Source organism: Vigna unguiculata, chromosome 4 (genome assembly GCF_037176805.1).
Source record: "Vigna unguiculata cultivar grain cowpea cultivar isolate G323 ecotype 2 chromosome 4, ASM3717680v1, whole genome shotgun sequence".
In the NCBI taxonomy this organism is placed as follows: Eukaryota; Viridiplantae; Streptophyta; class Magnoliopsida; order Fabales; family Fabaceae; genus Vigna; species Vigna unguiculata.
The window spans coordinates 41,271,712-41,285,495 of NC_140795.1; the positions used below are offsets into that span (position 1 = coordinate 41,271,712).

The 13,784-nt window shown below is 29.4% G+C and overlaps 1 protein-coding gene across 1 annotated transcript; it reads left to right on the plus strand.

Moving 5' to 3' along the window:
* Positions 1–8,667: 8,667 nt before the first annotated feature.
* On the plus strand, positions 8,668–11,338 carry LOC114169458 (replication protein A 70 kDa DNA-binding subunit B-like). Its single transcript, XM_085672060.1, has 9 exons — positions 8,668–8,832; positions 8,964–9,231; positions 9,329–9,425; positions 10,014–10,146; positions 10,226–10,380; positions 10,471–10,591; positions 10,658–10,837; positions 10,938–11,015; positions 11,129–11,338. Exons 1-9 carry the CDS (start codon positions 8,668–8,670, stop codon positions 11,336–11,338), a joined length of 1,407 nt encoding a protein of 468 aa, XP_085528186.1.
* Positions 11,339–13,784: the final 2,446 nt, after the last annotated feature.

A 13,784-nucleotide genomic window follows, 5' to 3' on the forward strand; every position in this document is an offset into this window, starting at 1 on the left:
AGCAATTTTGTAGATATGAAATTTGTGTATGATATGAGTAAAGAACAAACACTACCAATTATGATTTTTTATATGTATTAAATGCTCCGCAACAGGGTTTAAGTAGTTGCATAATTTGCATGAATGAGACTTACTTTCTACGTCCCCAATTACAAGCAAGGAAGAAAGTTTCAAAGGCATAATTATAAAAATGAAAAGATAATCGATCAAATTATTGTGGTCACTCGCATGACCGAATAATGCTATCAAACTATGAGACGCATCCCATTCCTTCATTACAATATGATATAAGATTTGGAGATGGATCTTATCCCATTAATTTAACATTTTTCACAGCGCAGATTCTTTATTTACAATTCTTATAGAACTTTTGTTACAACAAAATCCATATAAGAGGAGTTAATTAGATGTTTAATTTTGTTTATTTCATATACAATTTAACTTCAATGATAATAAAATATTAATTGATAAACTATTTTGTAAGAACTCCTTTTTCATACTCTTTACGACGTTCATTCATTCAGCTTTGCTCCATACTATGCTTGTAACAAATTTCATCAATCTCAAATTTACAACTCTCATGAGGTGATGCCTTATGCATTTGCAAAAAAACTATTATAATTCACTAACATGTACACGAAGAAGTGTGACATCATAATAAAATTTTGGTAACATTGTGCATTGATATCTGAAGTACACAAAATGAAAGTATCACTCATAACCACAATCAAGTACGAATCTGGAGAATAACACAAAATGATCTCAACTGAAATATTTTAAAATTTATGCATAAATTTCAATGTACATATTATAACAAATAATACAAAATGTTTTTTTGAAACTGTCTTATCAGACAATTCAAAATTAAATACAAACTATTAATATTTAAGCCTTTGTACTAAATCTCAAATGAAAACTAAAATTCGCTTAATGTTCAATTAAAGTTATAATTAATCTCAACGTAAATGCACCTAAAAATAATTTATAAATTCATCCAACACATCTAATAAATCTAAATTATATACATGTACAACTAATAAATTTAAAATCAAACATATAATTAAATAAAACTAAAAATACAATTTAATATAAACTAAAATGCACTAATTTAATAAGATAAAACTAAGATAAAACTAAATATTCATATTTAGTATTCATATTAAAACTCTAATTAAATATTCATATTAAAACTAAGATTAAACTAACAAAAAAACTAAATATTTAATACGACAAACATTCTAAGAATTTAACAAAACACAAAACCACCACATGGGTAAAGATCACATGCAATCAACAATAGAGATAACCAATGTCATTACATAACAAGAGTGAAAGGACAATCCAAAGTTGAAGAAAATTACGCGAAAACCAATCTATTAGAATAAATCCTTCAGAGAAAATGAGCACCACAAGCAATTAAATTCAAAATTAATGTCAGATCTAAAGTTAGCCGATGTTAATTTTGAACTTGACGGCTGTTAAAATATGTCCCACATCAATTTGAGAAAAATATTTACAAAAAAGCAATTGCACATTTTTAACTTACTTTGCTACATGCGACACAAAATTAGTGACGTTTGAAAGTCATTATTGTGTTAGGATCATGGAACAATTTCATGCTAGAAGAGCCTCAATTTCAGAATTAATATACAAATTTTAATGTTTGAAAAAAAAAGAAAAAAAAAAGAATTAAACGTCTCCCTGAAAACAAGCTTCATCTGTCAACTTCACAGAAATGTAATACTATATATAATTGGGAACTAACAAAAGGAAACTTTTTACATTGAATAATATATCTGATCTTCTTCATAATTCAAATTTTTATCTACAAAAGGTAAAAGAGCTTACGTGTCACTCTCTCAGCGTTTTCAAGTTTTAAAAATAATTGCAAAAACGTCTGAAAATCTGAAGTTTATATTTTCTTTCTCTCTCTTTCGGAGTCTTCTCAGCTTCCTCTGTCTCAATGCTTTCTCTCTCTTGCTCATTTTCTCTGCGACCGCCTTCTCTCTTCTTTCTCTATCTTTCTCATTCTCTCTGGCAGCGGCTTCTTTCTTCTTTCTCTATCTTCTCATTCTCTCTGACCGACCCAGCAAAAAAACCATTCTGGAGATGCTTTTTTTTTTCTTACATTTCATCTGTTCATCTTCTTATGTTCATCATGTTTGTTTTGTTTACAGGCTTCAACTGTCGCTTATAACGACATGCATCTCAGATTTCCCGTTGATCTATCCATTTTTGTTGTGGATGTTTAATTTTTTGGGTTTGTCAAGCTAACTGGTATTTTTCTTGATGTTTTTTCCAAAGATCTGATGGTTTCTTTTGTTCATCTTATTTTTCAGGTATATAAATGGTTGAAATCAAGAGTACAACCACAAACATCTTTTTTAACCACCAAAAAACCGAGTATGGAGATGTTTTTTCTATTTTTCTTACATTTCATCGTTTCATCTTCTTATGTTCATCATGTTTGTTTTGTTTTCAGGCTTCAACTGAAGCTTAAAAAGACATGCATCTGAGATTTCCCGTTCATCTGTCCATTTTTGTTGTGGATATCTTTTTTTTTGGGTTTGTCAACCTAACTGGTATTTTTCTTGAATTTTTTTACAAAGATCTAATGGTTTCTTTTGTTCATCTTATTTTTCAGGTATATAAATGGTTGAAATCAAGAGTACAACCACAGTCATCTTTTTTTTCCACCAAAAAACCGATTATGGAGATGTTTTTTCTATTTTTCTTACATTTCATCGTTTCATCTTCTTCTGTTCATCATGTTTGTTTTGTTTACAGGCTTCAACTGAAGCTTAAAAAGACATGCATCTGAGATTTCCCGTTCATCTGTCCATTTTTGTTGTGGATATCTTTTTTTTTGGGTTTGTCAAGCTAACTGGTATTTTTCTTGATTTTTTTTTACCAAGATCTAATGGTTTTTTTGCTTTATCTTATTTTTCAGTGTAAATGCTTGAAATGAAGACTACAACCACAATGGTTTTTTTTAAGCAGCCAAAAAACCAGTCTGGAGTTGTTTTTTCTATTTTTCTTTCATTTGAAGCATTCATCTTCTTCTATTCATCATGTTTTTTTGGTTTACAGGCTTCAACTGACGCTTAAAATCTGAATGTCAGATTTGCCGTTCATCTGTCCATTTTTGTTGTTCATCTCTTTACTTTTTTGTTTCTGAACCTAACTGGTATTTTTCTTTATGTTTCTTTCAAATATTTATTGGTTCTTTGCTTGATCTTATTTTTCAGTGTTTAAATGCTTCAAATGAAGAGTACAAGCACAATCTTCTGTTTAAAGCAGCAAAAACTCGACTCTGGCGAGGCTATTTATATCTTTCTTACATTTCATCTGTTCATCTTCTTCTGTTCATCATCTTCCTTGAAGGGGTGTGCGTTCAACTGAAGACTACAAACACATTTTTTTGTTTTTGTCGAAACCTTTTATTTTTTTTGGTTGCTCAACCGAACTGTTATGGTTCTTTATGTTTTTTGCAAAGATCTGATGGTTTGTTTTGTTCATCTTATTTTCCAGGTATATACAAGGTTGAAATGAAGAGTACAACCACATACATCTTTTTTAACCACCAAAAAATCGAGTATGGCGATTCTTTATCTATTTTTCTGAGCTTTCTGCAGATCATATTCTTCTGTTCTTCTTTTCTCGATATTGCTTCATCTTAAGTTTGAGTTTTTTTAATTCTTGAAATGAAGATTAAAACACAAACATGTTTTTTAAACCGCAAAATAACGATTCTTATGTTCATCATTTTTCTTTTGAACGCCAGACTACCAACACATAGATGTGAGCTTTTTTCATGTCGTAATTTGTTATTATTTTTAATTTATTTCGACTTCTTCTTTTAATTTTTAAAAACTCTGTGTATTCTCTGTGTATTCAAAATAACAGTTCACAAAGCTTAAATTTGTAATTGTAATTATTTATTTATATTTATTTTATTATTTCAACCCTATTATCTTTTAAGTCGTCCTTTTTTTTCACTTTTATATTCACAATTAATTGAATAAATTGTGATGCACGCTTCACCTGTAAGTACGGACCCTACCAAAAGGAATGACTTATCCTTTTCTCTTTCTATATATTTGCAACAGTAATGACCTTTCGTTTTCTCTTTCTATATATTGGCGTCTACATACTGACAAATCTTATTTCTTTTGTGTGACCCATTATCTTCTCTTCCAATTATTCTTCATACCCACTATTTTCTCAAACAATGGAATCCGTGCGCACACAACAAGCCATACTTTCTGGCAAAATGCTTGGCGGTTTCGTCACTATGTTTTTGAAAGACCAGGTTTTTTTTTTATTCATTCACATTCCTTTCTATTTTTGGTTTGTATTTCTTTATTCTAAACTTCCTTATTTTGAAGGATTTTGGGTACGTCGACCGTCTCTTCATAATACGTAATTTGAAGGACCTTGGTTCACAGTGGACCATTATTGATTACGAAAGGAATGTTCATACTGTTACATACAACATGAATATTCACACTCCAATGATCACCCAAGGCTGGAATGATTTAATCTCTTTTTATGCAGATGAGTCTGACAAATTGGTTGTCTTCAAATATTTTGGAAATTCGTCCTTCCAACTACACGTCTCTAAACGTGTTTACGACTCAACATTGAAAGCCAACTTCTTCAACCATCTTTCTATTCGTCGTCCTCTACATACTTCACACTTAAAGCATTTTGAAGTTCAACTATCAACATACTACTGTCGATCCAACCACTTGGTTAGTTTTTTTTTCTTTGATTATTTATTTACATGGATTCTGAATAAGTAAGATATTTTTTCCTTTTTGTTGCAGTATTTGAAAAAAGAATTTGCCACTTATTTTAAAAACAGTGGTCTTAGATCTATTGTTCTACACGGACCACGGGGACAAGTCGAATGTAAACTGATCATAAGACGTAATTCTGTTAAGATTGGAACTGGCTGGAAAAGTTTTTGTAATCTTCATCAACTTTCTGCAGATGATCATCGTGAGGTTTTTTTTGAAGTTGAAGGACACACAACAACCAACCATATCAAAGTGTTTTATCCATTAATCTGGTTTTAAGTTATAACATGTTGTATATTCTTTTTGTTAATCTTCTTATATATATATATATATATATATATATATATATCAATCTATAAGAAGATTTTTAGGTCAATTATATTTTGTATGCACTTATAACATATATTAGTCTATGTGTTTGCTTTTATACATTTAGTCTGTATGATATTTTTAATTTTTTCTTATGTTTACGACTTTTGTACATTTTTATCAAAGACATTAATGACTAATATATTTTTATAAAATTAAACTATTACATTTAAATCAATACTTTAAACAAAATATAAATTAATGTGTTTTACAATTATAATTTTAATCATACACGTCATTAAAAGACATTAAATATTAATCATTATATATTTGCTGAGCAACATCTCAATATTTATATTTTTAATTAGTATAATTCATTTTATTTAATATTTCAATAAATATTCCTTTTTATTAATTTCAAATCACCCAGTCTATCAGGTTTCCCCGCATTAATTACTCTACTGCTCGAGGTAATGATGATTGAACTCCTCGATCATCTGCAACACTCTTTCATTATTTCAAATCATTCAGCCGATTAAATTAATGACCATTTCTTTTTCCAAGAGACGTTTAGATATTTGAAACGTTTTTCTCATTATGTTTTTCACCTCTCACGAGAATGATGATTGCAGTGTCTGTTGCCGTGTCATACTTATCTCATTCTCCAGACTCTTCCACTGTCTGGTATATATTTTTTTCATTAATATTTTTTGCAGGATGAAAGTAATTAACTTATCTTCTCTGCTTCACATTAACACCATTACACTGCGATAACAAGCCATCCGCTTCCACTTCAAGAAGTTCTTATTCATTACAAAAAGGTATGACTGTTAAACCCTTTTATCAACTCTACTTCTCTTCATCTCCTATATCTTCTCACCATATTTCTTTCTCGCCATATTCTATGCATGTTTTTAGAAACAGACTTTTTTATATTCGGTTTTGATCTTCATCTTCGTTTCATTTGTCTAACCAGACGTTTCTATAAGCAGTGGTTTTGATAATATTTTCTGTTCATCTTTCTCGCCATATTGTATGCATGTTTTTATAAGCAGTGGTATTTATAATATTTTTTCTTCATCTTTCTCTGATTTTTTTAAGCAGTCTTTTTTATATTAGGTTCTGTTCATTATCTTTCTCTCATTTTTTAAAACAGACGTTCTTAGAAGCTGTTATTTTCATCATGTTCAACAATTTGTTCTACATTGTTAGAGTCCGTTTAATTTATATTTCCAAAAACAAACCTATTTTTCCAATTTTACAGATGACCACTAAGCAATGCATCCTTGGTGAACAATCCATACTTGGCTCAAAATGGAAGGGTGGATTCTTTACTATTTTCATGGAAGACCAGGTTTTTGTGAACTTGCTTATTATAAAAAATTTACCATCAGTGTTCTCCGACATCCTTTACTAATTCTGTTTTTATATTGGTTTTATTATGAAGGATTTTGCGTTTGTCAATCGTTTGTTTGTCATTCAATTAGGCATTGAACTGGGTCCACGTTGGACTATTTATGATAAAAAAGGCCATGTTCACCATGTTACCTTCAACATGAATACCTATGGTCCGCGAATTACTGATGGCTGGGTTGATATAAGAAAGTTTTATCAAATTCAACCACCGAAACTATGTTATTTAAGGCATACCGGGAATTCTGTTTTTGAAATACACTTTTACGATCATTGTTCAGAATCAACTGTCCATAAATTCCTAAGTCATGTTAGAACAAATGCTCCTCTCATAAGGACCAAGTTAATTCATTTTGAGTTCCGGCTTTCTAAGTACAACTGCAAAGCAAGCTTTCTGGTGATTTTTTTTATCTTCTTTTTCCATCATTTATTTTCTTTAACCTTGACACCTACAAAATTAATTTTTGTCGATATTATTTTTTATATTTTTTATTTTCAGGGCTTAAATTCAGACTTACGACAATATTTTGCCAACACTCAGTTCTCACACATTGTTCTTTACGGTCCAAAGGCACGAGTTGAATGCAAGTTGTTGATTAGACCTAGATCAGTCAAGATAGGAAGTGGATGGAAACGTTTTCGTGAAGTTCATGGACTCGAGGAAAAAAATTTAATTCTTTTTGAGGTTGACGATCAACAAGCAAGCAATGATGTCAATGTTCTTCTTAATATAAATGATTATTATCATCCGCTATGAACAATCTATAAACAATATTTCTTAACAGATTTATAATCTGTATGTTTTGTATGAAGTTTAGTTGTTTATTATTATATTATATATATGTATATGTTTTAGTCGGTGTATTTTGAACTTCTGCAAAGTTATTTACTCATACCTGCTCCATATCTTCTTCCATATACGTAAATCTGTGCCATTTAATTACTGTCAGACACAAATCATATCATGTCTCTGCTTTTTAATTTTTTTTTATATATATTTAAATATATAACTTTCCAGAACATTTTTCATACACATCCCTTATAATACTTTTTTAATATTTGATTTCAATGTCCATTGATATGACATATTGCACTGCTTCATTATGTTTCTTTATCTTCCACCTTCCACGAGATTTCTTCTGCTATAAGCATCCGTCATTTCATAAAATATTTAACTGTACTATTGATATATTTTTCTTTTTATTTTTTCACGTTATTAACTTAAATAATCCAAAGTTCTCCTCGAAGTTTCTAACAAAGTTCCTTCTCTTAGAAGATTGTTTGGCTTCTGCACCATACTTTTATTTGTCTTTTTGTACAGATCCAACATAGTTTCTTCATCCAGAAGACGTTTCACATACATTAACGTATTCTTACAAGCCATTAACGTTTCCAGTCATCACAGGTATGTACTTCATTTGTTTTATGTACAAATATAGTAGTCTTGCTTTACAGACGAAATGATATGACATTTGCAGTTTTGAAATTTCGTCTAAAGACATTATCGTTTGGTATCACTTTTTTCTACATTTCCTCTTTCGTTAATGCATAAGAAACCAGCATGTATGCATGTATATGCAGTTTTTCATTGTTTCCACATTACTGTTTCAATTAATTGTTCATTGCTTACTCCATCACGCCAACCCTTTTTTTATTCACTTTCAAGTAATCTGCTTCATGCTTTATTTTCATCAGAATGCTTTTCTCTGAATTTTCCTTTTCTATGAAACCTTTCAATAAATGAATATCAATACTTTATTTCTTCTGACATCAATAGATGTTATTTGCAGGTTTCACCAATATATATTCCCATGACTTCTGTCAAAACGTTCGTACTCCATGTTTGAAGAGTCCTTATTTGAATATATTCTACTTTTTGCTTTCTTCTAGCATTTCAAAAATTTCCATATCCACGTCTTGATTCATCGTTTAACTTCTTTTACTCTCCTTTGACTAATAAAAAATACATTCTGATAAGTAAGGTATTATTTCAAGCTTTTTTTGGTATTTCTTTACTTTAGTTGTATGCATAAAAATTTTGTCTTATTAGTTCCTTATTTATCTATGTAAGTATAAATATGTCTCCAATCTAATCCAGACTTTTTTACTTTTCACTTTTCAATATTGTTCTTGTGAGTTCAACATGTCTCTCTGTGAAGTTCCAAACCAAAGCCAGAGCATAAGCGAAGTAAGCCCCCAGAAGGAAAATTGGAATATTATCGCTAGGGTCATTCGTTCATGGTTTGTTCCTGATTTCACTAAACAGAGGTGTCCTTTTTTCATGGAGTTCGTTATTCAAGACAAAGAGGTTATTATTATTGTTATTCTTGAAATTCTTCCATTACACCTACTTTCCTTTACAAATTTGTATGAATTAAATAGTCGTATGCTAAACATAATTATACTTAAATTTATAAATGTTCTTTTTATCTGTTTCAGGGTTCTAAAATACATGCTTCAATTAGACGTACTCTAATTTACAAATTTCAAAATGACATTTCTGAAGGCCATGTTTATGCCATACAAAATTTCAGTGTTGCTCTGAATTCTGGAATATACAGAACAACACACCACCCTTATAAGATAAATTTCCAGTTTGGTACAAAAGTTTCTTTGGTTAATGTTAATTTGGTTCCTGATATTAAACCACAATACACACCTTTGTCTTTATTGACAACCACTGCATTTGATACTGATTATTTGGTTGGTAAGTAAATCTTTGTAGTTCCGTTACTATTTATTTTTTTATTAATAAACATTTTTTGTTAAAGTATATGATTTAACACATATACAATGCATTTTAGATATTTTGGGATTACTGGTCGGAGTGGGGACCGAAAGAGAATTGCAAGTTGATGGAAAGACAAAAAAATTAAATGTCATAGCAATAGAAGCTGATGGGTATTGTATATCTATACTATACTATATTAAATTTCTTTTTATATTTCTTTCCAAATAACTACATGACATTATATTGCACTTTAATTTTTAGGTTTCGAATATAGTGTACTTTGTTTGGTATTTATGTGGATGAACTGAATGTATTTCTTTCGAGTGGAGAAGTACAAAATACTGCTGTAAGTATAGAATTTGCGAAAGTCAAAACTTTTCAAGGTAAAATTTTCTTATTACTTTTACAAAGTAGTTTGTACTACTTATTCCATGTTACTCTCACATACACTATATTTTTAAATATAGATAAGGTTCAAGTTCAAAATTGTAAGTTCTGCACCCGTATTAAGTACAATGTTAACTTCAAGGAAGCATATGAACTTAAATCAAGGTAATTTTTATTTGATATTTATATTTAAAAATATAGTGTATCTGATATTTCAGATATCACATACACTATATTATTGCAACTAACAATTTTTTCTTTACTTTGTAATGCAAATTATCCTTGATTGCGTCAACTTGATATTTCAGATATACATACATTCAATAATATATTTAATTTTTATGAGTATAACTATATTTCCTTTTGCACAGAATGTTTGAGAACAATGATTCTCCCTCTCAAGGATTAACGCAACTTTCTCAGACTTCCAAAAATACTGTCAAAGAGGACTTTTTAACACTTACACCTAGAACCAACATTCAAGGTCTAAAAGATTGTAAAGAGGTTAGAATATATTTTTGTATCATTGTGCAATTTTTCTTATTCACAATAATACATTCATTAATGTTTTTTATATTGAAAGGTCACCACTTTCATATTGTTTGGAACAATTAAGCATATCTTGGTTGACGATGACTGGTGGTATACTGCTTGTGTGTGCAACAAAGCTGTTTATCCAGATTCCAAGATGTTCTTTTGTGAGAAGTGTAACAAGCATGTTATAAAAGTCTTTCCAAGGTTAACGAATTGTTTTTTAATATTAATGTCAATTTAAAACAACATGGTAATTACAACTTTGGTTGATGAAATTTATTTATCAATTTTCAGATATAGGATTAAGATCCGAGTTATGGACTCTTCCGATTCAACCACATTTGTCCTCTTTGATAGGGATGCAACTACCCTTTTCAAAAAAACTTGTGCTGATATGTTAGACGTTCATGATAAGGTATACTCTTCAATATGTCCACTTATATATTTAACTACACAATGTTTAATTATTTTTTTTTTGTAGATGAATTCTTCTGGAAATTTGCCTAAGCAGTTTGATGAGTTAGTTGATAGAAGTCTGCTTTTTAAAGTGGAAAGTAGGAACGATCAGAATTTCAAACTTGAACAGTCTTTCAGAGTGAAGAAAATATGTGTTGATGATGATATCATTGACAAATTCAATGATTCTTCGTTGAAATTTGTGGTAAGATGTAATTTAAGATAATATTTTTTACATTATAATCTCTTTATAATGCAGTCATCTTTTTCTTTTTTATAATCTCATTATTTCTACCTATTTGAAGGATGTTTATGCTGGGAATGGTGAGTTTAGCAGGGAAAAAATGCGTATAGTGAATGAGTCCACCGTTAATATTTCAGAGGTATACAACTTATATTAATGTTTTTAAAATCAATGATTTCTTTAATAATTTTAATAATGTTATCAATTTTGTATGTGGATTTTGTTTTAATAAATTTACTTTTAATACTGTAGGATTTATTAGTCCGATTTACCAAAGAAACAATTGAGTCTGGATCCCAATCACCTGAACTAATCCAAGATAATCTAGCCAACGATGATGCTAGCAGTTCACATAAGAGAGAATCTGGAAAGAAGACTGCATCACTTGAATCCATCGAAGAAGACAATGTTCCATTGAAGCTTTTAAAAAGAAATATTAAGAAGGAAAAATCAGCGATTTGAGATCCACTTTTAGTTATTCTATTTCAAGACAATTATTTTTATGGCTTTCATTTTGGGGATGTAATATGTCTACGTTATTTGTTGTCTTTAAATTCATCTGAACATCAACTTCTATGTTAAATTTCATCTTTAATTTCATCTGAACCTCAACTTCTATGTTCAATTTCATGATAACAATATTATGCGCTTTTGAGTTAAATTATTTAGAATTTAAATTATTTTATATGCTGGTGCACAAGATATTGTTGACATTTTTCAATTTTTGTCAACAAAGATGACTACCAGCTACATCAAAACTTACTGAAATTGATTGCATTTTGTAGCATCATGTAATGAAAGTCGTAAAAAACCTCTTTTTTGTGAAAAAGAATTCTTCTTTAAACTTGTGCCCCTCATAAATAACATATCTATATTTTTTCTCATAACATTATTTATAAATGTCTATTTTTCATAATATTTAATTTTCATAAATAATATAAATATGGCAAAGGAATTATCTGTTGACAGATTTTAAGTTTTGACAACAGAATTGGATGCCATATACATTTTTTATTGAATATTTTTTTTGGCTTATCTTCTGTTAATTACTAACTTATAAACCTTCTACGATATATTTGACATTTTTTTATACAATAAGTACGAATGAAATATTATATTTTTACGTATAATATTATACATTACAGAAGTTTATTTTTGGAAATTTGTTATTGGTTTATATTACATATATTATATTATTATATTTGTAGCATAATAGAATAATTTAATATATCTTTAATAACGTTATATATTTTTAATGTTTTATTCTGTTATTATCTTCTTCCAGTTTTCCAATGCAGTAATAATTACATTACTGTTGAAGAATCTATTTGTAATCGTCCCGTCTTTTCATGTGTCATTTGTCTTCTATAAATAAATATTCATCTCCATTCTACCATGAACATTAAACGGCAAGATCAGTTCAAGGATATTCTACATTCTTCAAACTTTTACTGTACTATCTCTCTCAAAGTCCAGTCAAATGGAAAACAACTTCAATGAGTAGGTATCAGTTCTCTATTATTCACCTTCAGGACGAGGTAAGTTCATTGTCAAATTTTTCAGACATATTTTCTTTTACAAGATTTCTTCTACTCTTTCTATTTCATAGACGAATTTCTTCTTCTCTTTTACAATATCCTGTTTTTAACCTTAACTAATCCAATTTTTTCTTCAAAAAATTCTGTCTTTCGAGGTTGTTGGTTTTGTGGATCGTGCATTCGCCATTCTTTATGATGACGATCTTGAGCGTCAATGGACTTTAAGAGATGAAGAAGGCAATAGACATGTGGTTACTTATAACAAGAATTTACAAAAACCAATGCTAATTGGAGGATGGACTAAATTAAGGCACATATATGATCTTCACGATTTTCACACTATTTATTTTGGATATGTTGGTGATTCTTGCTTCCACATCACTATTTTTCCCAGTGAATGCAAACCTTTGTCTATTGCACGTTTTCTTAAAAGAATTCAGGCAGATCAACCCCTTTTCAATGGACCGAAGTTGCATTTCAAAATATTTCTGAATCCAAATCAATGCAATGTTAGCCATCTGGTGAGATTAATTTCATATTTTTTACTGAATGGATGTTTGTATCATATTTTGATTTATATTCCGAAATTATTTTTAAAATTTAATCCATATACTAATTTCATTAATACTTTATGTATGTTTTAGGATTTGCCAGCTGATTTTGGCAATTATCTTCGTCAAGGAAGTTTTAAATACATTTTTTCTTTATGGACCGCGTAAAACAGTGAAGTGCAAACTACTGTTGAGAAATCATCCTAAGAAGTCTAGCAAAATTGGAAGTGGCTGGAAGGAATTTTGTATTGCTCATGGATTTCATCAAACTATTGACTTGGTGTTTGAAGTGGACCACATGAAAAGCAATCAGAATGTCAAAGTGCTAACATATTGTAATTTTTAATTTACAGTTACAATAAATAGTTTTGTTTTTATTTCTGCCACTTAGGTAGTTTTCAACCTACAAGTTCTTTTATTTTCAGCAATGCATATGTATAGTTCTACCTTCTTATCAATGAAATCTCTTTGAAGCTTCTCTGAATTACTCTGAAAGATGAAAATTCATACATGTTATGGTATCATATTCATAAATAAAATTATTTTGTTCTATAATTGAAATGAAATATATATGATGAAATTGAAAGATATATAGTTGGACGAATAATGAAAAGTTATCATGTCTATAATCATATGTATGGATGTATGTTGCTTTAGTATGTGCATACACTCACTGTATGTTATCATTTTTATACATAATGAGGTTAAGATTGTACATAATTCCTTTGAAAAAGTTCTCTTTGTTTTACTATATATAGTACTGCATAAAAAACACGTCTGATTGTACCTACATAAAAAGGAAATGTTTTCTTAGTTGCA

Bases quoted from the DNA above. Each gene is read 5' to 3' on its own strand.
- LOC114169458 (XM_085672060.1), top strand. From the start codon at position 8,668: ATGTCTCTCTGTGAAGTTCCAAACCAAAGCCAGAGCATAAGCGAAGTA. The intron at 10,381-10,470 runs GTTAACGAATTG...ATCAATTTTCAG, and splicing joins GTTATAAAAGTCTTTCCAAG to ATATAGGATTAAGATCCGAG. The intron at 10,592-10,657 runs GTATACTCTTCA...TTTTTTTTGTAG, and splicing joins TGTTAGACGTTCATGATAAG to ATGAATTCTTCTGGAAATTT.